This window comes from Haliotis asinina, chromosome 9, assembly GCF_037392515.1.
Source record: "Haliotis asinina isolate JCU_RB_2024 chromosome 9, JCU_Hal_asi_v2, whole genome shotgun sequence".
Taxonomy (NCBI): domain Eukaryota; kingdom Metazoa; phylum Mollusca; class Gastropoda; order Lepetellida; family Haliotidae; genus Haliotis; species Haliotis asinina.
The window spans coordinates 450,114-475,264 of NC_090288.1; the positions used below are offsets into that span (position 1 = coordinate 450,114).

Sequence of the window (25,151 nt, forward strand, 5' to 3'; positions counted from 1 at the left end):
GAATACCCGATCACACCTCTCTGCTTTGCGGCCCGCTTGAGCTCGCGCACAGTAGCCATAGTGTTTACACCTAAGAGAATCAATGTCTAATTGGTCGGTAGTAAAGGGGAGGTAACTCTTAAAAAATATTTTCTGGTGGCCGGGTACAATTCTAGACATTCTGTCAAATCGTCCCACGTACCTGGTAAAATATATAGTGTGGCTGTTTCAATCCAGTACTCGCCTTGGGTATAGTATTCCTTGTATTCACTTATACTCGAAAAACGTTCTATATGGTATTGAGACGTGATATCCCGCTCCCATTCGAAGGGGTGAGTATACTTAACACCCTCTTTAATCCATACCACGTCCACTATTATCTTAAATCTGAAGCTGCCCCATAAAGCCAGTTCATATTTGAATATGTTTTCCACAGACATAGCTATACATAGGTGTGTATAATCTCTAATTGGAGTCTATCTTGAGCAGTCGCCTACGTTCTTTTATGTAGCCTTTTTTATTCTCGTATATGAGTTGATGTCTGACTACGTTCGCTCCGTGAGCTTTACATAGACAGTAGTGCCCTTTAACCCCGATACCACACACAGAACACGTGTAGTTAGGACTTCCCATATGGAAACAACAGAACCCCTGATTCCTGCATTTCCTACCACAGGCCTCGGTCTTCCCCATAAGTATGTATTCGCATCGGTATGGAGCGGGTCTCATGTTTACTTATATAGGTATTTTAGTTTAATTGCTTTGCAACCAACGCAGTAGCTGCTATACCCAACACTATGAAGCCCAGTTCACGATTCATTTGTCCCTTGGATGGTGTGTAGTACTGAGCGAGTGTGGGTTTATTGAGCGGTTCCAATTGTTTACCAGTTAGTAGATAGTATTCTTTCATTGCTTCATCAACATCGTTGAATGTTTGAACGGCATGGTTTTCACGCGTGAGTTGTTCGTTAATAAAATCGATCCTCTGGAGGCGTTTTTTAGCGTACTCGGCCTGTGCTCTTTGTAATTTCTCAGTAGCGAGATCGTGTCGCTTCCTTTCTTCCTGTATTTCAGCCGCGTGATCATCTCGTAGTTTCGAGAAGAGGAAATTACTCCCGGAAAATGCCAGGGCATTCACTAACGCCCCACCGACCATCATAGCTATCGTGGCCATCCCTATATTTATTTCATTATATTATCAGGTATTATTCCTTGTTTTACTAGGATGTCTTTTGTGGCCATCGCCATACCAAGGTTCATTATGAGCATACCCATATCCTGCAGGTTGAAATCTAGCTTGATAGTTGGTTGTTTAAGCACCATTTTAGTCAACCGAGCGTACCCTACTGCTAGACTGGCTACCACTGTGGCGTGGTATGCGTCGTTGACGAACGTTTTCCCCTCAGACATTATGTATATGATATAAAATATTTTAAATTATAACATGATATGCGGATCAATAGTGGGGGTGGGGGGCTCACTGTTGGGTGGTGGCTCACTGTGGGAGGGTACCCCCACGTATAACCACGAGATAGCCAAGGCAGCAGTTACACCTACAACCAACAACAGTCGGGTTGGGTTGGTCACTTTATGTTGGTTACACCACCGTTTTTTACCGGCAGCTACTCTCTTAGGATTCTTCTGTCTGGTTACTGTTGAAGTGGTCTCCACCGTCACCTCGGGACTCACTGTTTGGGGTGTGGGGGGTACCACCACTGGGGTCTCCTCCTGTGCAGCATCCATCTATACTATTATTATTATTCTTTCTCTCAAATTGACAATGTTTTGCTGTGATAATCGCCGCCGTCACTGGAGCCAACAACATACCATATTTGTGGTACAGCCCGCAGCTGATAGAGCTCACGGCGTGTTCGATAAAAGGGTCTTTCTCGAGGTCCTCCCACAGGTAAAGTCGGCGCTCTGGTGGAATGGGAAGGAATTGTGATACAATACCGGTGTATATCTGGGTCATAGCCGATCCTATTGTCTTTGTCATTTCTGCTCCGAGCCGGGACTCGTATCTAGCGTACAGCTTATCGATTTCTTCGGCTGACATTTTGTGAATTTTATCCGGGGTGTAGTCTCCAAAGTAATGTTTGGCTTTGCCGCCAACAGCCAACGCCACCAGTTTCTCTCGCTTGTCATCAGTGGGGCCTGCGGGTGATAATTGTTCGAGCAATTCCTCACACTCCATCTTATAATATAACAAGTAAGATTTAGTTTTAACTATATAATACCCGATACAGACAAAACACAGAGAAATGAAGGTTAAGTTGCACACGACAAATACTTCAAATATCATAGCTATGCTTAGCATTTGCTTAGCTTTGCTTAGCTTTGCTTAGCTTTAGCTTAGCTTTGCTTAGCTTTAGTATACTATATATGCTACTGGTTGGTCGGTCTTTAGAACGAGCTTAGCGTGTTTAGTTTCAGCGAGCTGTTTCTTCACCCGTTCCCGTTCTAATTTACTCATCACATCGTTCTCTCTCAAACACTCCTCAAACGAATCCCTGTCCTTACAGTGAAATAAGGCCACCCATCGCGTCTGCTCCCTGAGGTCTTTCAACACCGAGTTGAACTTCTGCGTTAGCACCCAGACGCTGTGATTTGCATGCCGGCCGGAGAAGGCCAGGTACGATAGCATGTCTCTCTTTTTTGTTATCTCGCGATTAGCGCTGCAGTCGTCCAGTATAAACAGCGTCGGTTCCCCTTTAAATTTCTCGTGAAGAGCTTTCAACCAGTCCTGCAGGCGTGTTCCAGGGTCGATTTTGTGTACGTCAGGGTCCGTCATTACCCAAGGTCGCGCGTACGTTTTATTCATGCCCAGAGTAGGGCACATGATAACGATGTTATCGAACACATCCTTGTAGTAACCCTCCAACATATCCAACACGAAAACGGTCTTCCCACAGCCAGTCTGCCCGCATATGATAGCGCAGTGTGGGTCAGTGGGTAACCCCAGGGGGTCTCCCCCACTAGTAGATGGCTTGCACGAATCTCCCATTGTCTATATTAAGTTGCGCGTCCATAATAACGTACAGATATAATTTCAACTTACCAGCGGTTTGAGCCTTCTTAGTAATCTGGATGGTTATCCCTTCGCTGCCGTTATCTATACGGCGCCCGCTACCGTGCAGTTTATCATCATCCGTGGATCGCATGTCCAACCATAGGGCGTACTTGGTGGTCAGGTATTCACCGATCTGCACGGAGCCGAGGTCCAGGTCCTTTGTTATATAATCCCCCACTGGTAGCTTTTTTATCTCATCCCACTGCTGGTGTGGTCTCATACCATGACTGAACAGCTGGTTGGGCACGCCCTCGATGGTCACTTCCACCTTTTCAATCTCGGGGTTGAAAAACTTCTCGCTGTCCCTCCGGAATGGATCGTAATCCTCCACGGGGACGACTAGGATACCTTTCATCGATCGCGCCGGCACGTTCAGGTTGATATTCCACACAGTGTCGCTCTTATCTCGCACGACTGATCTATGTCTCAGTACGCGATCGTACAGGATAGCCATCTTCCCAGAGTACTGGCTTCGAACCTGCCTGGCCAGCTCCGGGCTAGTGACCATGTCGAACTCCAGAGAGATGTTGTCTATGGCATAACTGGCCTCATCACCGTTCGGCGTACGCACTACTTTGCTATAGTCGTTAAACGTGAGCTCGTATTCGAGCCTATCACCCAGCGCGGCCTGGTAAAACGGCGCGTGTCCCGTGAGCAACTCGAAGTCGAGCGGCACGCAGAATCGATTCCCGTATGCTAGAGCGATAGCCTTTTCACCGTCCGATAGCTTGTCTTGCTGGTCTGTCGTGAAGACGTATCCTATGCGCGCCCGGGTTGATTTGCTGATACCCTGGTACACATCATTGACTCGTTCTCTCTCGCTTTTCCAGAGATCCTTGTAGCAGTGAAACACGTCGCTGTCGTCGATACTCAGTACCTCGTTACCGCTGATCTTGACGATCGTTTTCTTGATGATAGCTCGACCCACGTTCCGCACTAGCTCGCGTTTGTCGTTGTCGGAGGTCAACGTGATATTGAACGCCAGTCGAACAGTGCCTGGTACAATGAGGTCATTCTCACCAAGGTTTGGAAATCTAACCAGCAGAGTTTGATTCTGGTCTATCTTGCTGGGATTGTTGGTGATGGTCACCGACTGTCGCACGGCTCTGGCACCTAATGGCTCTCTCAATCTTCTGAAAGGATCTAATTTTCTACCGTACATTGTTATATAAATGAAATATATTTTTAATACTAATGGATGAAGACATACCTATGGATGATATGTGGGACGATAGTGCCCAGGCATTCAATGATGATCAGGAGACCTCATTCTCGCAAGGTGACGAGCTCCTTAAAGGCGCCGTCGACGGATTTTATGAAGGTTTAAAAAAGGATAAACATTACGTATATCCGTTGGAGCGAGACGATTCCAAGTTTTTTGTTGATGGCAATGGCACGCTGCGTTTGAAGTCTCGCCCGGGGATCGATCTTATGAATAAACGCACTAGAGAACCGCTTGCTTTATCAACATTGGCCGGTAAACATGGAAGTCGGTTTGTCCAAAAGGAACTAGGCTTCAAAGATTACGGTGGCGCGCGACCTAAGATTCCTCCGAAGTTAGTTCAAGGTCTGGAAGGTATCAGGGACGCCACATCAGATCAAAACATGACTTATGATATTAAAAAAGTGTTGGCCGACTACGAGAACAAACCCTTCCCGGGGCTCGAATTTACAGTTCGGGAACTGAGGGGGTTGGACCTGTTGATGCAAACCATTCGTGGTCAGCTCTGGAAAAGCACAGCCAAAATAAGTGAGATAGACGACCACATCGCCTATGAAAAGAAAAAACTCGGTGAAACTGAGGACGAGTCTATGAAAGCCACCATTGAGGAACGAATACGTAATTTGGAAGATGAAAGGCAGACCTGGTTGGAGACAGCGTCCGGCTACAAAGAAAAGCTTAGATCCCAGGTCAGCCGTATACGGGAAACCATCAATCAAGTCCTCCACCGAGACACCACGTTAGCAGACAGGATTCGGATATTGTTCCGGGAGCAAGGGATCACCATCGCCAGCATTCTGACTGCATTGGGTTTCATCATATCAACCCTGGTGGTGTCACTAACAGGGGGTACTATGGGAGTTCCCTCCACACCTGGCGGCGGCGGAACTCCAAGTGGCGGTGGAGGTGTTAAAGACTGGATTAAAAAACTCGGGGAAGGCCTAGCTAAACTGGCTGGTAAAGCAGCCGAAGCCCTTCCCGGCATCCTGGGTAGCATCGTCTCGTGGTTGTTGAGCGTTCTGTCTAAAACTGCCATGTGGCTCAGTCAAAACCTGTGGGCAGCCATCGTCGCCGTGGCGGGTCTGGTGTACGTAGCGGCTAAGAAATCTTTAACCAAATAAGTCCCAAAGTTACCCCACCAACCACCAGGGCCGTTTTATTATCAATATGCTGCTGATAGGGGGGTAACCCAACATGCACATGAGGGTGTGTGGGGGACACATGAACTTTAGGCTCCGGGGGTGGCGCCACTATACCCTTTTCACGTGGTGGGATGTGTGGGATATAGGGGGTGTTAATATCGGGGTTGATACCCAACTTTTGGTCCGCCGTGGCTATGACTATTTTGTTGTTATAACCCACCACTTTTTTTATTCTCAGTTGCATATCACTCGGAGCCATGTACAACCCCACGCCGAACACGTAATTGACTTTCGATCTGGCGTATTCTAACACGTTTTGGTAACGGTCGATAGCCCTCGGGAGATCAACTGGAGAATTGATAGCATCCTCAACATTGGAAACGAATTGTGTCTGAGCGTCGTAAGCAGTTCCCTTACCGAGGATGTTAGAACGCGTCATCGACTGCGCACCCAACAGCGCCCACACGTACGTTCGAATCGAGTCGTTCAAGCGTATTGTACCAGCACGAGTGAATCCTTTCGATGTTTTTGAGATCATTTTAGTCCAGGCTGTGGCTGCATCAGGACTGGTTTGCTTTATACAGCTGACATGGATCTTTTCATTCGTTGTGGGGCCTGTAAATGTATGACGGTGTGGGTTGTATGAACCATCTTTAGAACCGGCATAATATTTTCCGGACCTGTAGAAGTACACGAGAACTATACCGAGACCATGGTTCACACCAGGAAGGCGAAAGTCTTTATTCGTTGGAATCTCAAACTCCCCACAAACACGTTCATAAGCGCGTCTATCATAGGGGTTATTCGTCATACTCCACGCTTTATCTTGGGGAAGAGGAGCACTTATTTCCTTCAATATTCGTCTCGTTTGATAATAAATATGAAACAAAATAACCGCCTTACTCAGTTCGTCTATACCGTAGTCTGGTTTCACACCCGACCCTGTCGTCGCACACCACACAGCAAAGTTTAGTTGGTTCTGCCAAAACTGCATTGGGTTTTGATTCCAGTTTACCACCGCCTGCGCGTTATTAACGGACACGACATACTTTTCAAAGATATCAATAAAGGTTGTTTTAAACCCCGTACCATCTGCATTCACCACGATTTTCAAGTGTGCTAAATCCATATTATAATTTATAATTCATATATTATAATATGTACATAACACTTCCAGGAATAACGAGCGGTGAGGCCGTTCAGCTGACGCACGCGATCGATAACACGTCAGGTCAACTCGAAGTCGCACTCTGCGATATCACCTACCTACCACAATGGACTAACATTAATATCAGCAACAATAAGCTGTTCGTCAGTGGAACTCGCAGTCAGATAACTGACGGCTACTACAGCGTGTGCTCTCTAAACGACGAGGTCTTCAAACCCCTGGGAGCCGAACTCAAAATGAACGACTCAAACGGTACAGTGGTGTTAATCAACAACGGAAGAACCTCCTTGAGGCTCGGCCGACCATTAGCGAGGATACTCGGTATGTCTCCTGACGAGATAAAACCAACAACAACCGTCACAGGCACGAAGTTACCCGACCTAGTACCGTACCGAGAGCTGTACATTCATCTCGGTCAGGTGAGCACAACGTATAACATTCAAGGAGGTCACCCTTCCACTATATTGAGAGCAGTGCCGGTGAAAACTGAAAAATTCAACGACGGTAGAACCGAGTCGTTTTCACCACGGCAGTATAAGAGATTAACCCAGGGCAACATACCTGAACTGACAATATCGGTGTTAGATATAAATCATAATCCTGTAAATATAGGATACCTCAGCTTAACGCTTCACGTAACATGACCAGCGCACAAGGGCCCGGAGTGAAAAAATGCGTCAATATCGGGATCTCCGACCTCGGAGACACACGCGGTTTCGACGCTCCCGGAGTAGATGGTAAAACGTACGCCTTGCAACTGAAAAACAACATTTACAAACGCGTTGAAGTCTCCTCCGGTGGAGCCCTAAGTGATATGATAGATACCACAGGAGCAACAGCCAACACTAAGTACGCCCTTGTCAACACCGGTGATAATAATTGGAGAATATACCCATCATTCGGAGGTAAACTGTTCGACTTAGACGATGTTGAGAGCACTACCGTCGTCAAAAACAAACCATATATGCTCGTCTTCACCGAAGATGACAAGTGGGTGTTGTTACCTGATAACAAATGGTTTCTCAATATTAGACTCGTCTCCCCTTACGTGTTCACGGATAACAAAGACAACCACCTAAACAAAGTCGTGAACAATGGAACCCTGCTCGTGGCTTACGTCCCAACTCAGAGACGTAGCATAGTCGTCAGCCCAGTCAACACTATAGCAGCCCACATGCTATCGAGTAAACCAGCCATACAAAACGTGAAATTGCAGTTGGTGTCTGAATTCGAAGGCGTGGTCAAGATACTAGAGAGTTTACCAGCAAACTCAACACTATTCATCAAAGTCTACCTAGGGGAACCATCGGTGAATGATGTCGAGATCGTGAAGGGGATCAAACTCGGGTGGGTGAAACGACACCAGTATCAAGTTTGCAACGTTTACGTGCGGGTGGGTGTCGACTCCAAGACCAGTCTGCAGGGGGTCAACGTGATCGTAGAAAACAAGATATCACTAATCAATATCTTCCTGCCTGACAACATACACTTCATGGGTATTAAGTTAACCCCTGAATTATTATCAGAAAACCAGTTGGAAATTATATCATAATAGTATAATAATGACTAGTCATCATCCCAACACTACGCTTAACGACCTAGGAGACACGGAGGGATTCGATCAGCCTGGTGAGGAAGATGAATTATACATCCTACACTTCAAAGACAACGTGTACAAACGGGTGCTGTTATCAGATTTTAAAGAACCCAAATGGTTGGTCAACTTAACACCAGCCTCACCTTATATCACAATAGGTGAAAATGGGGTGATCTCTAAGATTAAGAACAACGGTAGTTGGGTCGGGGATTTCATTCCGGAGAGGTCATTAATCATGATGGCTGCTGGTCCCGGGAAAAATAGGTTAAGGACTATAGTAACAAATAAATTACCATTTCGCAATAATATATATAACATACATCTTGATATATCCCCCCCTTTCACACTCATCATAGAAGTCTTCTTTTTCTATTTAGGTAATGAAAACACCTCAAAAGAACAACAAATTTTACCCGGGGTGTCAATACACTGGTTTGATGAACACACAGGCAAATATTGTCGTATTGTTATACAACAGGATACCCACGGGGCCCCTATAAACCGCTTAATAAGCCTCAGTGGGGTTTTTATTACAACAGGAAAGTCTATTAACCTCTCACCTATTACCCTGATTGATGGTCTAGATCTTGTAGGCTTCAAATACATTGAAAGATTTTTAACTGAACCCCAATTAAAATATCTTTCAAAATATATATTATAGGATGGGTCTGTACCCAGTCGTAGAGGAAGTAGCGAAGACGCTGGAAACCGTAGATGGGTTCCGCTTGAGGCAGTTATGTGATATGAAACGCCAACTAGAACAAGACCGTGACACGCGGAAAGCACTATGTAAAAAATATAATAGAGCTTTCAATATCGTGGACGGGGCTGACACTACCCTTATGGCAACCAGCATGGGACTAGGGGCGGCAGGCGTTGGGTTGTTAACCACCATCGTGGCTGCACCTATAGTGCTAGGTATTGAAATAACGGCTGGGGTGACAGGGTTGGTAGGGTTGGCGCTTAAGTTAGTATCACGCAGACTTAATCGTAAGGCATTGAAACACGACGAGATAAAGGTTCTGGCTGAAGCAAAGCTAAACACAGTGAGTGAGCGTATTTCCACGGCACTCTCTGATAGTAAGATCTCAGAAGAGGAGTTTCGTTCAATCCTCTCTGAACTCAAAAAATATAACGGAATGAAACAAGATATTCGATCCAAGTCTCGTAAGTCTGCTATCAGCGAGGACGAGAAAAAAAAGTACATAGCACAGGGAATACAAAAAGCCCAGCAAGCCTTTATTATGAACACCAAAGAGATCGTAGGCGGTTCACGTTAAACTGTTTCATCGATATAAACATAACATAGGGGCGATAGTCGTAAGCGAGCCACCGATCCTATATGGTCAGTCAAAACTTACAACATAGATAAAGTGGATATGAAAGCCGACGAACCTAACTTGTACTACTTGAGGGATGGGCCGGGTAGGGGTTTTGTAAGAGAAGAATTATTGATCGTACCGTACGGCACAGTGTTACCGCCTGCCAAGTCACGGTAAACGTGATGGCGTAGCTTTGTAGTAGGGGCAATAATAGCAAGAGCTAATGGTCCCACCAAAGCCTCATTTAGTAAATGAGGCTTTTTAGAGGGGTTTTTTGAAAAGTGTTTTCGGACTGTCATTCCCTATACTACTGCTGCTTACCACAATCAACAAGTTTTTTTTATGTAATGAGTAGATTATTTACTTGTTCATGTACACAACCAAGACTAGACTACTACTCATGACCTCATACTCCGAGCATTCATACTGTTTCAAGCTCCGCGAACCTATTCACTGCGCATGCATTATGGGAACAGCAAAGCGCAGCACAGCAAAGCTGTTGAAAGCACTTTTTCACCCAATGCTGTGGGAAATTTTGTGAATTGTTTGAACGTCATGCTGTTGTCAGTAGTGCAAAATATTACCCAAACAAGTTTGAATTCACCATGGTGTGGCCAGAAAACAACTTCTGTAACGTTTTTTTGCTTGGAGCTTCACTATTATCACCATTATTCGGCCTACCTTTAGAATACAGCACCACAATCTTTAAAGACATGTCATAATACAATTTTATGTAACTGCAGGTGATTTTGTTCAAAAGCATGTTCTTGAAACAATGCCCTATGACGCTGGCGTAGCAACAAGGTCGTCAAGCTCAGCGAGTGAGTATAAGCTCCGCTCATTGATGTTTCATCTCTACCAGCATTACAGAAACCCACCAATGTTGAGAGTTTCCAGTAGTAGTTCCCGGCGTATGCACTATTTTTCGCAAGCACCAGTTTTAAATATTTTTCTTTTTTGACTAATATCCTCATATTTCTTGGTATCAAGAGGTGCTGAGGTATTATATTTTGTGTATTTATATATTTTCTATTTTTAAATGTAGTAAGAATGACTTACATTGGTCACATTGTGCCATGTTTTAATTTTCGCAGTTTTGGTCAATGTAAAATAATCTAAATATATTCTATATTTCGGTTTCAAACGTATCTATTTGGATCAAATGAATTATAACTGTAAACTTATATACATATATATCTTTGTCATTCAGTAATTTGCACCATTAGAAGGAAATATTTATTTCTCGAAGCAGTAAGAATTCATTACACTGGATACATCAGCAATTTTTGTTCCAGTTCTGTGAGCATATTCTATTTATTAGAATTATTCCTTGGGTTGGGTTAGGGTTAGGGTTAGGGTTAGGGTTAGGGTTAGGGTTTAGGGTTCGGGTAAGAGTAAGGGTAAGGGACCTAATCCAATGTAGTGGGTAAATGCATAAATACCAATTGTTTTCCTTTTGCATTTTTAATACTTTGTTCACAAAGAAAAATGGGAGACCAAAAACGTTAAAAGTTAAATAAACAATGAAATGGTTTAATGTCGAAATTTTGGGCTGATGGAATTCAGCCTCCAGCAACTTTCACCTCTACATCTACATATTTTCAATAATGATTCGAAGTCTAACTCACCAAACATGCCCATGTCTCACTCATTCCCTAGCGCGAACCACATTATCCTTACTGTGTTCGCTACAACACTCTTCTGTCACAAAAGTACACAATGATTTTTATACAAGCACGCCATTCATGCATGCACTGTGAAATCAACGTCTGACGCCTGACGTTAACAACCATTTTCAGTTCGAACAATATAGGCTCATTCAACACAGCATGGTATCTTGTAGATTACGGAATAGGACGGTCGTGCCAAATGATATCGGGACCATTCGGCAACCGTCAGTAGATTGAAAGCACGAGGCACCAAGTCTACCTGTAACCTTCGTAATTGTCCGCAACCAATTTGACTCTTTCTGTTCATTTCCGTGATGTCACAGGAATGACTAGCTAAATTTGCACATTGTGCAACAATGTGGACATAGCTCAGTCAGTTAGCTCTCAGGCTAACAATTCGAAGGTCGCGGGTTCGCGTCCGACACGTTCTCACAAACTGGTTGCCTGTCTCACTGACATGTGACCTACTGCTGGGAACGTCCTCACGAAAAATTATGGTGCTGAATTCTAAAGGTGCTTCTTACAATCCCAAAGCAGAGACATCTTACATTTTAAAAAACACAACTTACAAGCACAAATCAATTCTTTACATAGAACATTTGTGTGTGAGGATGTGATGTACACCAATCGATAATCAGTTATTTACCAACTGAAGTCATGAGAACTCACCGGTTCTGTCGTTTCAGGCGCTCGGAATTTGTCTGAGTGCTGTGACCAGTGGGCCTCAACATATTGTTTGAGTAGTACTGAAGCCAGCTGTCTAATCGCTAGAGGTCCACTGGCATCAACAGTGATCTCAGCCAAGAATACACCAAACTCTGAAATAAACAATGATCAAAATGTTCACACCCAAACGGAAAAGAGAGCATTAATATATCTGGTGTGGTGGACATCTGCAGTATCCAGACAATGACCAATTCGGCGTTAGTGGTAACAAATACAAACGAAGAAATCTCCTTACGAACCTACATCAGACGCATAGACTTGCATCAGTGTGATGAGTGCCCCCGTCTTAACGCCAGGTAATAATGGGTATAGAAGTATTCATTCGACATAAGCTTGTTTTGAGCTGCCCTCTTGAACATGTGCCATGATTCAAAATTTTATTTCAGATTAATCGCGAAAGATAGTTACCCTCTGTCACTTCTAATGCTTTAATCTGATTTTCTCCGTCAGTTCTCGTATCATGTTGAGGCGACAAAATAGCTGTTAGACTTTCTAAGACGACTTCCTTCAGAGATCGATTTCTATCGCCAACTCCCGCCATGTTGCTTCAAATTGTTGTGTGAAATGGCGGGGCAATGATCAGTCGGATTTGGATTGTATATGTTTTTTTATATGAGAATGAATGTGAGGACGTATATTTCATTACTTGCACGCGAATAAATAAATAAATATACATATATATCAGTTGCCCTGTTTTAAAGAATTACTTAACACTGTGTTGATCCAGTAATCCAATAAACAAAATAAATCCGTATTCCGAACTGAACATTGGTTCTATATCTGATGTGCTTGGTATATAGACTGGTGTACCTGTCCATAAGCGCTTGCGCCTCTTACTTTCATCCGCTTTGTCGGCCTTTCCACGCTTACGCTCCTCCCTTGCTAACCGTATTAAACTCAAAACTTCTTGAAAGATGAACGATAGCTCCACTAGTAATATACATTACTGAAGCAGACTACTAATTAAGAAAGTGTGTGATCTATGTAAAAGTGATAGGCTAACGAGGATTATATGGTGATAACTTGTTCACTCAGGGATAATCTACCACAGATGTCAGGGCCCCGTTTCACAAAACTCTCGTAAGCCTAAGATCTCGTAAGTTTTCTCGTAGCCATTGTGCCTGCTATACTGAAACACAGGAGCTACGGATGCTACGAGAAAAGTTACGAGATCTTAGGCTTACGAGAGTTTTGTGAAACGCGGCCCAGTATTGCTAGAAATGGGTGCAGGCTAAAACGTCACCACAGCAAAACGGCACCTGGCGAAAACGTCACCGCTTGGACAGAACGGAACCTTCCCTTGGCGAAAACGACTACAAATGTTATGGTGAAAACGTCGCCATATACAATTTTAAAAAGGATGAACATTGATATGATGACTTTATTGTATTGTGAACTTTGGATAAACATTTAGTGTTTCGTAAATAGACTTTGTGAAATAAAAACAGATATATTAGGTAAGTAGACGTTATTGGATTGTGAACTTTGGATTGATATAAATAGAAATATAAATTAATAATATTATATATCAGGAATATATCAGGTAAGTATGCCCATCAATATATAACACCAACACTCACCAAGCTGCTTGCATCATGTTTAGATAATAAATGCGTCTATTCTGCCGACAATGATTGGAAAGTGCTTCTCATACAGGTGCGTGTAGTATGTTTAGATAATAAATGCGTCTACTCTGCCGACAATGTTTGGAAAGTAAAAACATCGCACCCTTCAAACTGTATTTAAAGCACAGACATGTACCCGATACACATCATTCATCACAATGTCTCACCACTGTGTTGTATGCGATAAGACTGTCCTAAGAAATCAACATGCTGTGTCTTGCGACCAGTGTGAGTTATGGAGTCCTGGGTCCAACAAGCGTACACTGATAACCATATATATCGTTGAATTCTGTGTGAGAAATTGAGGAATATACATCCGCGATTCTTACTGTGAGAAATCCAGATAAATTTCCTTTCGAATACATTCAAAATTATCAAAATATGTATGTGGGTATCAGTCTACGCTTGCTGGACCCAGGACGCGTGTGTGTGTGTATGTGTGTGTGCGTGCGTGCGTGCGTGTGTGTGTGTGTGTGCATAAATGATGAAATGATGAGTCCAGATATTTCTTCTTGCAAAGCCCCCTTTACATCTCCACAAGATCTTTCGCCGTTCAACGGCTCTTCGGGTGATTACTGAAAACTAAGTGTCGTCATAAGCGACGCACAACTGTAACTTAAGCTATGTCGCCATCCTGATGGAGTTACAGTAAGAAGGATACACAATTATACTTTTGAATTGAACTTAGGTTTAACCAGCCTTATGATCATTTGTTCTTTTTCCATCTGTAATTGTTTGTTATTGTTAAACAATTGATAAAACAGAAACATGGTAAACTAGTCATTTCCTCATTCCTCAAAGCGTTTGCTGACATTTATGCATCGCACTCGTATCCGGATCTGGAATTTGCTGTCTGTGTACAGTCACTCGGTCCTGTAGTTGCATTTTAGTTTCTCCAATATAATGTTTGTCGAATCCCGCACATGTAAAAACATTTATGACACCTTTTCTGTGGTTGTTCATGTTGGTTTTGTTGGTAAATAGTTTGTCTTCACAAAATGCAAATTTGCAGTCTTCGGTAATGATTGAACAAGTCCTACATCGAGGTTTGTGACATTTTGTTACACTGACAGTGTTTGTATCTTGTGGATGTTTAGATGGACACAGGATTTGTTTTTGCTTTTTAGGCCGCCTAGTGCTACGTATAAATTTAGTCTTGAACAAGCCCCTTTTTATACTATCACTTTTATACACTTAATTGAAAGATTCGCTTTTATTAAGGACATAATTATACAGTTGTTAGGGTTGTAAGTACAAACAAATGGTAGAATGGCCATCTCTGTATTTGTTTCTTTCGTTTTCAGCAGTGTCCCTCTTGGAACTGTTACTGCTTTATGAACAACATTGTTAACTGCCCACGTGGATATCCTTGCAGTTGAAGATACGCCTTCAGTTCTTCTAATCTCACATTTCTTGTCTCCACATTCGAAACAATGGTACATACACCTCTTGCCGTTGCATGTGAAATATTTACTTTTGTATGACGCGGGTCACATGACTTGAATTGCAGGTATTGATGCGTGTCCGTCGACTTGTGGTAAATATCTGTTTTCAGTTGGTCGCCTCGCTTTAAAACCTTTACGTTCAAAAATAATATCTCATTTTGGTCGAATTCCATGGTGAAATAAATCAAAGGATGGATCGTATCCAAAATATTCCAAAAGTGGTTTAACACTTCTACAGTTGAAATAAAAGTTCGAAAACAATCGCCAAGATATCCTCCACATGTTTCACGGACATGTTTTGCTGTCTTTTCATCCATTGAATTTGCTAATTTGGAATATAGCAATTCTTCTACATATCCCATCAGCAGTGTAGCGTATGCAGGTGCTGCTTTTGGTCCCATGGCTGTACCGTTTATTTACTTATAAAACTTGTTGAAATGAAAGGTGTTGTTTCCCAGAATACATTTCAATCATTCCATGATGGACATATTTGTGAAATTGCACTCAATAACATTAGGATGCTTATTTAGCCAACACTGCACCGCTTCACGTTCTAGATCATGAGGTATATTAGTATACATATTTTTATATATAAAATGACAGGTGGAGTAATTGGGATGGTCGAAGCTGGAACATCACAACTTGACGTTGTACGCCAATTCCATGTCCACAAAAACATTATAAGACGTTACCAGCAATATGCCCACGTCAGAGATCGTGCCAGAACTGGCCGTCCGCCTGTAACAACGCCTCGGCAAGACAGGTTGATTCGAACCAAGCACCTTCGCCGGAGATTTCAACCAGCCACTCTTACAGCCCAAACTATCCCTCGGCACAGAGGCTAGTACAGTGAGGTGTCGGCTTGCTGTTTATGCGATCGACGTCTGCGATGCCTCCCAAATCCACCCACAACACTGCCAGAACTGCGACTGATTCTTCCGCAGACATGGAACATCCCCCAGGCTTTCCTTGCACGTTTAGTGGGTTCGATGAGACGAAGATGCTTGGCATGTATTGCTGCAGATGGTAGCCATACTCGTTACTGACTTCGTCAACCCTATCTCAGACCCCCTTGAGTTTGTGTTTTTTAACAATCTCTGGATTGCCAAATGACATCACTCATATTAATGTTATAGGATCTGAATCAGTGTTCGAAATAACTGCCAGTTTGTCAAATGCTGGTTAATCGTGAAGCTTGCCCGCCTGGCTAGTGATACTTGAAAAGCTGGTCATGTTTCTTTAATCCTGAGTTGCAAATTTTAGCGACAACATCGCCCTCAAAAACAGCAGTTACAAAGCAGTAACAAAATTGTAAGCAGTAACGTCATTGGTCAAATTCTGAAGTGCTAGGGTATGACCCCAGTGATTCACCACTGCTTGAAGCAAAATCTAGTCGGCTATGGAGGGTTCTCCAATCCGAGGAATCTCAGGGAGTCAGAGCAGAAAGATTTACATGCATACATGTATATGAGACAGAGGGAGGCCAGGATAGTGAGGCCCAAACAACTCAAGATTCTGACTGTGACAGCTGCTATCATAGTGACTGCACTACCACAGATGCAGACAATTAAGATGTGGAGGATGACTTCCGTCCCGAGGATAGTTTAATAAGAATATAATTTGAAAATGTATGGAGTGTGTCAGAGGCTCAGAGTTAAGAGTCTGAAACAATTAATTTGTGAAATGAATGCTCTAACTATTCTCATGTATGAATTATCATTCGGGCCAGTAACGCGTCTGAAGGGCTAGTGACAGTTTTGGGTCATTAGCCCACTGGCAGTTTGAATCTATTTCTAACAATGATCTGAATAAAATATATGTGGTAAATACAAGCAGTCTAAGTAAATTTAGTCTCAGTATTATTCGTGACTCAGACTTTGATATCATTTACATGTTGAAATAAAATGACATTTATTTTCAATAAAGTTATCTTTACATACAAAACATTTTCTTTTCGATCTGGATTGGTTGATATAGAATTCAGTTTGGAGACGGTGTGAATTCTAAGAACATTTTAATTAAGTATGACATGATCGGAATTTTAAAATTGATGAATCTTTTATGCAAAGTTCAACATTAAATGAGGTTTTAAAACAAGAATAAAGTTAAAATGTTGGTCTATTTACAAGCGATGAAAGCCATTCTTGTTAGCAACGTGTTCTTAGTCTGAAAACAACATCTGATAAGAATTTATCGACATTACATAAATGTTGCTGCTGTTCCCACGTTAAGCCAAATCCAGAAGAGTAAAGAATATTCTGAATTGTTGATGCCCAGATTGTTTTACTATTTGCTGAGTCTAAAAGTAACATATTATATCATATCTTTAAAAGCCTAGAAACGGGCATTTCACCTACTTTAAACCAATATTTAACAACTGTGTACACACGCACGCACGCACGCACGCACGCACGCAAGTAATAAAGACTGCACACCCATGAAATAGTCGTTACCTTTGTAATCTTATCTCATAAGAAAATAACTTCACAGTATTTACAGTCTTCTTTTTGATATCTAAACAAATTCTAAATCTTTCAGCGCAACGTCAACATGGAGACGGTGTTCAGCTAGCATGTGCCAGATAAGATGTCAACACGAATGTAGAACGAACAGGTCGACATGTAAGCTGGGCCCCGTCTCGTATATCGCTATTTATACCGGCTCCTACCTTTGGTGAACGTTACCGCGCTCAAAGGGAGGGGAAACAGCGCGCACATTAGCCAAAGCTGCTACGTGCAAAACGGGACTCATCTAAACCGTCATGTATCCCGACGTGGATATGTAAAGGCTTTAAAAATATTAAAATATTAAATACGCTCAACGAATTTCTGCACCTTAGAGCTGTGAAAATAGAAGAAGTGCATAGCTCAAAAGTTAACTTGTTGCGCAGATCAAGACTCATAACTGTAAATGTGTGCATGCAACTTGCGCGGCAATCATTTGTACGTAATTGCTCCATTCAGATTCCATACACCATGTTATAGAGTATAGTCAGAAGCCTCAACTAGAGCAAATATGTTTTGATCTGTATATAACAAACCGAGTTGTATTAATCGAAGTGGTGGTTTGCATCACTGAGGTATTTCCTGCAACATAAGTAGAAATACTTAAGTTAAACTGACTCGCCATCTTGCGATAGAAGTTAAATGTGTTCAAAGCTGTTCAGCTCACTCGCTGAACCAATTCAGGTCACCAAATGAATTGGTAAAAAGCAAAACAAATTTATTCTAACATTTCATATAATTCAGCATTATTATTCTGAATACTAATATTAAATTGGGAAGCAACTAATTACTGGTGTAAAGAATAGATTTCAAGCCAGTTGATATCCTTCACATCATAATTCCGTTTTATTTAAAGTACAGGTTTTAATAGAAAGTGCCACCTAGGCTTTGTTGACAACGAGGCTGTGGCGTCCGCTCAGGCAAGCGAGCGAAGCTTTGCGTGTACCGGCTTTGGAATCGGGTTGAATCCAGCAGAAGTACATGATGAAAACCCAAATCTTTCATTTGTTTTTACTCTCTACATTTGTTTCTGTGTTATGCAAAGTGAATTTGGACACTATCAATGCAGGAATAGTGAACAGCAAGGTTGAAAGGAAGATAGATATCGCAAGCCACTTAGTAAAAATTGTTGCCACCGTGACCATAGAAAATAAGGGATCGTCGTCCGTGTCATCGTTTGTATATGCAGTGGATTCAAGTTTGAAGGGCAAATTATCATTTATCGGTGCTGTGGTAAGTTTTTACATTGACAATGAAATAGTTTCCTTGTTAACGTGACCCAAACAGTGGGAGTGGCCAAGTTTGCATCGTCCACGTCACGGCTTTCTACTGGCTAGCTAGTTTTGAGTCCTTGTGGCTTATCTTAAACTTAAAATATTACAGACCAAAACATATTTCTCCCAATGTATAATACTTATTTTATGGCAAGGATCTTGCTACTATGTCTGTCACTGAGCGAATAATCGAAAATGTCTCCATTTGCCATATACATACTTCCATGGTTTGGACCAGAGTCGAAGTGCAGTACCTTTATCGTGAAAACATTAGTTGCACTATGTTGAATCAGACTATCCCCAAGCTAAAATAAATCACACTATATATGCATTAAACATTTTAATCAACCCCAGTGCAATTATTCATCGCATAATCCCTATTTGATCATCAGTTTTGTGGAGGAGTATTGGAAGTCACTTTGATTTAAAAATTACAGTGAAACCTGTTCATGATCATGTTAGCCAAGGTATGTCCTCTGCATTCAATGAGATTGAGAGTACAGATCAATGCGATACACTTTAGAATAAGGTTGCGCATAAAGCAGTGGTAGACTGAATTCTAAGAAATTTATTATGGGATTGTCTTCTTCAGACATGATTATTTTCAAGCCACACAATATAGCTGGAATATTGCTATTATAATAATAATAAATGAATGTTTCTATGGTACCTTAAGCCTACACAATATGCTCAAAGCACTGTACATTAACAGCAAGTGAAACTTTAGTCAGGATAATATTTTTATCCCCCCGGCATGTTATGCCTCATATGTCCGCCTGTCTGTCCGTAAACATTTTGTTTCCGGAGCATAACTCAGAAACCGTTCAATATTTTTAGATCAAACTTGATAGATATAATAATCTCAACTCATAGTTGTGCCTTTTGCTATTTACAGAGTTTTGGCATTTTTATTGTTTTTGTTTTTCCATGGAACATTTTGGTGTTAGTCTAATGGTGGGGTGGGCTTCGTTTCCGAAGCAGAACTCAAAATCTGTTCTTTAGTTTTCTGCAAAACTTGGTAGATATATCAATCCGAACCTGAAGTGCCTTTTGCTATTTACAAATTTTTGTGATTTATTATTTTCTTGGTTTCCATGGAATCGTTTCGGACTTCGTCTCAAAATGGAGGCATGGGCTTCATTTCTGGAGGAGAGCTCAAAATCAGTTGTTTTTCTGCGACACTTGGTAGATATACCAATCAGAAGCTAAAATGGTGCCTTTTGGTATTTACAGGTTTTTGTGATTTCTTAGTTTCTCGGTTTCCATGGACACGATTCAGACTTTGTCTCAAAAGTGAGAGGTGTGTTTCGTTTCCGGAGCACATCTCAAAAAGTTCCTAATATCTGTCAGCAAAAAAACTTGGTAGATATATGTGGCAGACCCCAAGTGGTGCCTTTTGCTATTTACAGGTTTTTGTGATTTATAATTTTCTGGGTTTCCATGGAAACGTTTCTGACTTAGCCTCAAATTGTAGGGTTGGACTTTGTTTCCAGAGCACAACTCAAAAACTTATAAATATCTTTCTTCAGAACTTTTTTTTTTTTTTTTTTTTTATTATTCATTCAACTCAGTAGACAGTTACACAAATAAATGATGCAACAGCACAAGTACACAATAAGACAAAAGTTCATATGGATAAAAGCTATACATACTGGATATATGGCAGCAGTGGTGACCATTTTCTGTCAAATGGTAACATTTTATTATTCTTTGTAGCAATAAACTTTTCAGTTTTGAAAATATCACCCAGTATTTTTAGAAAAGCAACCAGTGATAACTTGATGTTTTTAATACTTGATACATGAATGTATTTTTTACCAGCAAGAAGTATATGGTTCATGAAGTCAGTATTATTTCCACCAATTAAGACTGTATATTTTGTCAGGGTAAATGTTTCTGTTGTTTTATTGTCAATATATTCTTTCAGTTTCAACCAGAATGTTTTCACACATTCACATTCCCAATAAATATGTATAAAATTTTCAGACACTAAGTTACAAAAAGAGCAAAGTTCATCATCAACTAATTTCATTTTCAGTAATTCTTTTTTTTGTGTATATAATATTATGTTTCAAAACTTCAAAACTTGGCAGATATGTAGGGGAGACCCTAAAGTGGTGCCTTTTGCTATTTACAGACTTTTGTGATATATCATTTTCCCAGTTTCCATGGAAACTATTAGTCTCAAAATGGAGAGATGGGCTTTGTTTCCGGAATAGAACTTGAAAACTATTCAAGATCGTACAGCAAAACATAGCACATATTTGAGGCAGACAACAGAGTGGTGTCTTTTGCTATTTACAATGTTTTGGCATTTCTATTTTTCCTGGTTTCCATTGAAACAATTCTGACAGTCTCAAAATGGAGGGATAGGCTCCACTTCCAGAGGAAAATTCGAAAACCGTTCAATATCATTCAACAGATCTTGGCAGATATATGACAGAGATCTTGAAGTGGTGCCTTTTGCTGTTTACAGATATATGGCATTTATATTTTTCATGACTTCCATGGAAACGCTTCAAACTTAATCTAAGAAAAACATCAAGTAACTGTCAGATGATTTGTCCTTTCAAATATGTAGGGGCTGGGGGGATATGTCATCTTCTGATGACTCTTGTTTTGAAGAGATGTTTCTTCAAATGAGCTTTGAAACTCCAATAATGGGCATGTTCTAATGTCTATTGTCAAGGCATTCCATAGAGTAGCAGCAGAGCTTTTGAGTGAACATTGTCCGAATCTTTTGAGCTTCCATCTTGGTATCTGGAGATATTGTGTATCTAATCTATGAGAGCGAGATGGTTTGTACACATTGATGATTTCACACAAGTATAGTCAGACCTCGTTTATCCGAATAGTTTGCTATTTTATTGAATTGTACGGATATACGAATCATTCGTATGTCTGCATCAGGACCTAGGCGGTTGGCATAACAAAACATAACATAAATTACATTGACTTGAAAATGTCTTTGATGACTGATGGCGGGCAGCAGAGTTATTAATTGCTGCTTGAAATTTTAATAACAGTTCCAGATTTGTGATGTTGCGGGCATTTTCGAAGTGATAAATCAAATCTTCGATGTGAGATCTCACCTGGTGTGAAGTTAGTGTTTGCCATATGATTCCTGCATCCGTGGGTTGGATGTGTGCGGTTATGTTCTATGGCAGGAAATGGTCAGTAACATTAGTCAGTTTAAGATTCTTGCAGTTGTGACTTGCCGCATTGTCAAGAAGCAACATCACCCGCCTTCCATGTGATCTCATCTGTTGGTCAAAAAACAGCAGCCAATCACGAAAGAGATCTGCTGTCATCTGCATAACGACTGACACCCCCAGTCGTCATTATTTATGCTTACCCAATCAACGATTCGACTCAGTGTCAAACTTTAATTATCTCTTCTCTAATTAACCTACACGCGGCGCCTGGTGATAAATACGTCTTCAATAAACAATAAATTAACTAGCTAGACACACAATGAATTGGCAAGCGGCAGACATGATAGACTTCATGTTTTGATATCCTGCCGACGACAAAGGTAAAAGCAGTGATCACTGTTAATAAGCGGCAAACATCTTTTACATAACCAACCAGCCATCAAGGGAGACTTGAAAGGGGGTGCAGCAACTCCTCGAAAAGCTTCTTAGCATATCCCTCTGGTCGTGACCGATGTAGCCAGTATGGCATTAGCTTAATTTTTAAGATGGAGCCCAATTTGCTTTCGACTGCTGATTATATTCACTGAGTGTCGTGATAACTGGAAACATATAAAGAAGATAAGTTGCCTATTCTGTCACTTCAATTTCAGTAAAAAAGTTTTTATTAGCAGGGTTCGCCCTGACGCAGAAAACCTGCGTATTTGACTCGTAAATTCAAAAAAATACGCACAAAAATTTCCCTGTTGCGTCTCGACGCAATGAAATGTCTAGCTGATTCCACCTATTATTAAACAATTACTGTTTTTAACTCTCGGTGGTTTCCTCTGTCGTATTTTGTATCATCAAGCAATCCCTCGATGGTCAAATTTAACCAGTTGGAAATGCTCGGCTAAAAATAGATCGGCGACGACACTGTAAAAATAATAGCCAATCACAATAAAGATGGTCATTACTCCGTATTATGACTTGTCACCAGTGGCTGTGAGCGTGGAGTTGTTTTGCAGATTTCGACTGCTAAAATGTAAAAAAAAAACAAGCAAAACTTGAGTCATTCCTGAATATCAGTGTTAGTGAAGATGCTTTGGGATCGGGAGAGGGAGAAGCAGAAGATCACAAGTTAAGTGAATGTTCCAGTCAAAAACGTGCCAAGTTAGTTCGTTGCTTTCGTGAAGAATGGCTAAAACAATTCACATGGTTAGTGCATGAAAACAACTGTATGAAGTGTGATGTTTACAAGAAAGCCTGTTAAAAAAATCCATTCACCTAAGGGTGCACAAACTTTCAGAACTCCATGCTGACAAGACACCAGGGAACAAAAGACCACACTGATTCTGTGAAAATACTAGAAATGCAAAAACATTGTCAAACGACTGCTCACACGGCTGTTAAAGTAGACGCCAGGCAACATACTGCACAGACCGAGGGACACATCAAACAACTTCGTATTGTTAACGTTATGGATAAGAAAAATATTCCTGCTGATATATGTACAGATTTGATGGAACTGCAAGTGCTCAATGGTGTCACTAACTGTCAGCACTTTTATCATAAGCACGAAGTGGTCGAGGAAATGGAAGAGTGTCTGTTTCACCTCATTGAAACTGAACAAATTGAAGCTATAAAAAACAGTCCGTTCTTTGGCGGAATGCTCGATGAAACTTGTGATCTCACAGTTGAGAAGAAGTTGGCAATTTATGTACGTTATGTTGATCCTGAGACGGGTTGTGCAGGTGAGTTTCTCTGGTAACGAGCTTGTTACTGACTGCACAGCAGCAGGAATAGAGACAGCTTCATTGGATTCTCTTCACAAAAAAATCACTAACAGATGAAGACAACAGCAATCTTTACAAAATATTAGGACCAGGAACAGACGGAGCATCTGTGATGACTGGCAGATGGAATGCACCTGCATTAGTGCAAGTTCACTGTGCTGCCCATGGGCTGAACTTGACTGCATCACAGGCTGGCAAGGATTTGCCATACATGACAGAGTTTCATAGGTGACACATAGGAATTTTCTACAGGTACTTTGCAGATTCAAATGTGAAATATGAGGAGCTGGGACAATTGCAAGACATACTTCATGGACATAGAGAGCAGGTTAAAGAGCCGACATCAGTGAGGTGGCTGTCGGTCAAGTCAGCTGTTAAAATGATTCTTGAGCATTTTGATGTGATTGTCATGTGCCTAAAAAATGGTAATTCCAGACAGGATCCAAAGGCTGTTGCACTGCACAAGTTAATGGCTTCATCTCAATTCCTGCCAACTATGATATTCTTGTCATCATTGGCATCCTCAGCTTAACAGTCCAAAAGGACAGTGTTAATCTAGCAGATGTTAGATCATGTGTAGACGCTACCAAGGCCACACTTCAGACTATGAAGCATGGGTCACATAACATTTACAAAGTTCAAGATCTTGGGGATGTACCTGTTGAGAACACAACTGTTATTAAAGGAGTAGCAATAAAAGACAACCAACAGCTGAGGGATAGGTTTATTGAACTCAGAGATAGATACATTAACAGTTTACTGGAGAAGATAAGTGATTGTTTTCCCCAGGATGATCTTCATATACTGGAATGCTTTGACAGAGTGTTCAACCCGGACAGATATCCAGAATCACAAGTTGATTTATTTCAGCATTGTGAAGTACTGCTAAATGTATTGTTGGAGCATTTTTCAGATCATGTTGTCAGAGATAGGGCACGTAACCATTTTCTGATGTTCAAGCACCATGTCAGTGCATTTAAGGGTGCTTGTGGGTTCAAGGAGGTGTGCATTAGTGTCATTAGAGATAAGAAAGACATTTTCCTTGACTTTGTTGTTCTTGCAGAAATTGCGTCAATCATTCCAGTATATTCAGCCCCTTCTGAGAGGGGGTTCTATGTCCAAAATGCCCTGAAAAAGCAAGCAAGAAACAGACTTAATAAAAGTCATTTAAACAGACTGATGTTCATCAAGTTACAAGGTCCAACACCAGCGGAGTTTGACTATGCTGCAGCTCTCAGACCATTCCAAAGAAAGCAGAGACGACAGTAACTCTGTGTGGTGTAACTCTTGACTGTAATTTAAGTCATGGTGTAAGTGTGACTTTAGTGATATTGAGGTGATGAACAAGAACATGAGCAATTAAAGAATCAACAGTCTTTTGTTACCCTTTCTTTATTATAGTTTAAATAAGCATTACATACACCAGAATGTAAGGTTGTGACTGCATGATATTTAAAAAAAAGTCAGTCATTCTTACATC

General features: G+C 41.4%; 2 protein-coding genes across 2 annotated transcripts in view; one reads left to right on the top strand and one right to left on the bottom strand.

Moving 5' to 3' along the window:
• LOC137295778 (importin-9-like) overlaps positions 1-12,469 on the bottom strand; it is a 125,145-nt gene extending 112,676 nt beyond the window's left edge. Inside the window, exons 1-2 of the mRNA XM_067827320.1 lie at positions 12,305-12,469; positions 11,840-11,988 (exon numbers count right to left, since the gene is read on the bottom strand). Coding sequence (XP_067683421.1) covers positions 11,840-11,988; positions 12,305-12,437 — 282 coding nt within the window. The 5' untranslated portion in view covers positions 12,438-12,469. The remainder of the gene's footprint in view (positions 1-11,839; positions 11,989-12,304) is intronic.
• Positions 12,470-18,274: 5,805 nt separating this feature from the next.
• LOC137295946 (dolichyl-diphosphooligosaccharide--protein glycosyltransferase subunit 1-like) overlaps positions 18,275-25,151 on the top strand; it is a 34,094-nt gene continuing 27,217 nt past the window's right edge. The window contains exon 1 of the mRNA XM_067827542.1: positions 18,275-18,703. Within this exon, the coding sequence (XP_067683643.1) occupies positions 18,452-18,703 (252 nt within the window). The 5' untranslated portion in view covers positions 18,275-18,451. The remainder of the gene's footprint in view (positions 18,704-25,151) is intronic.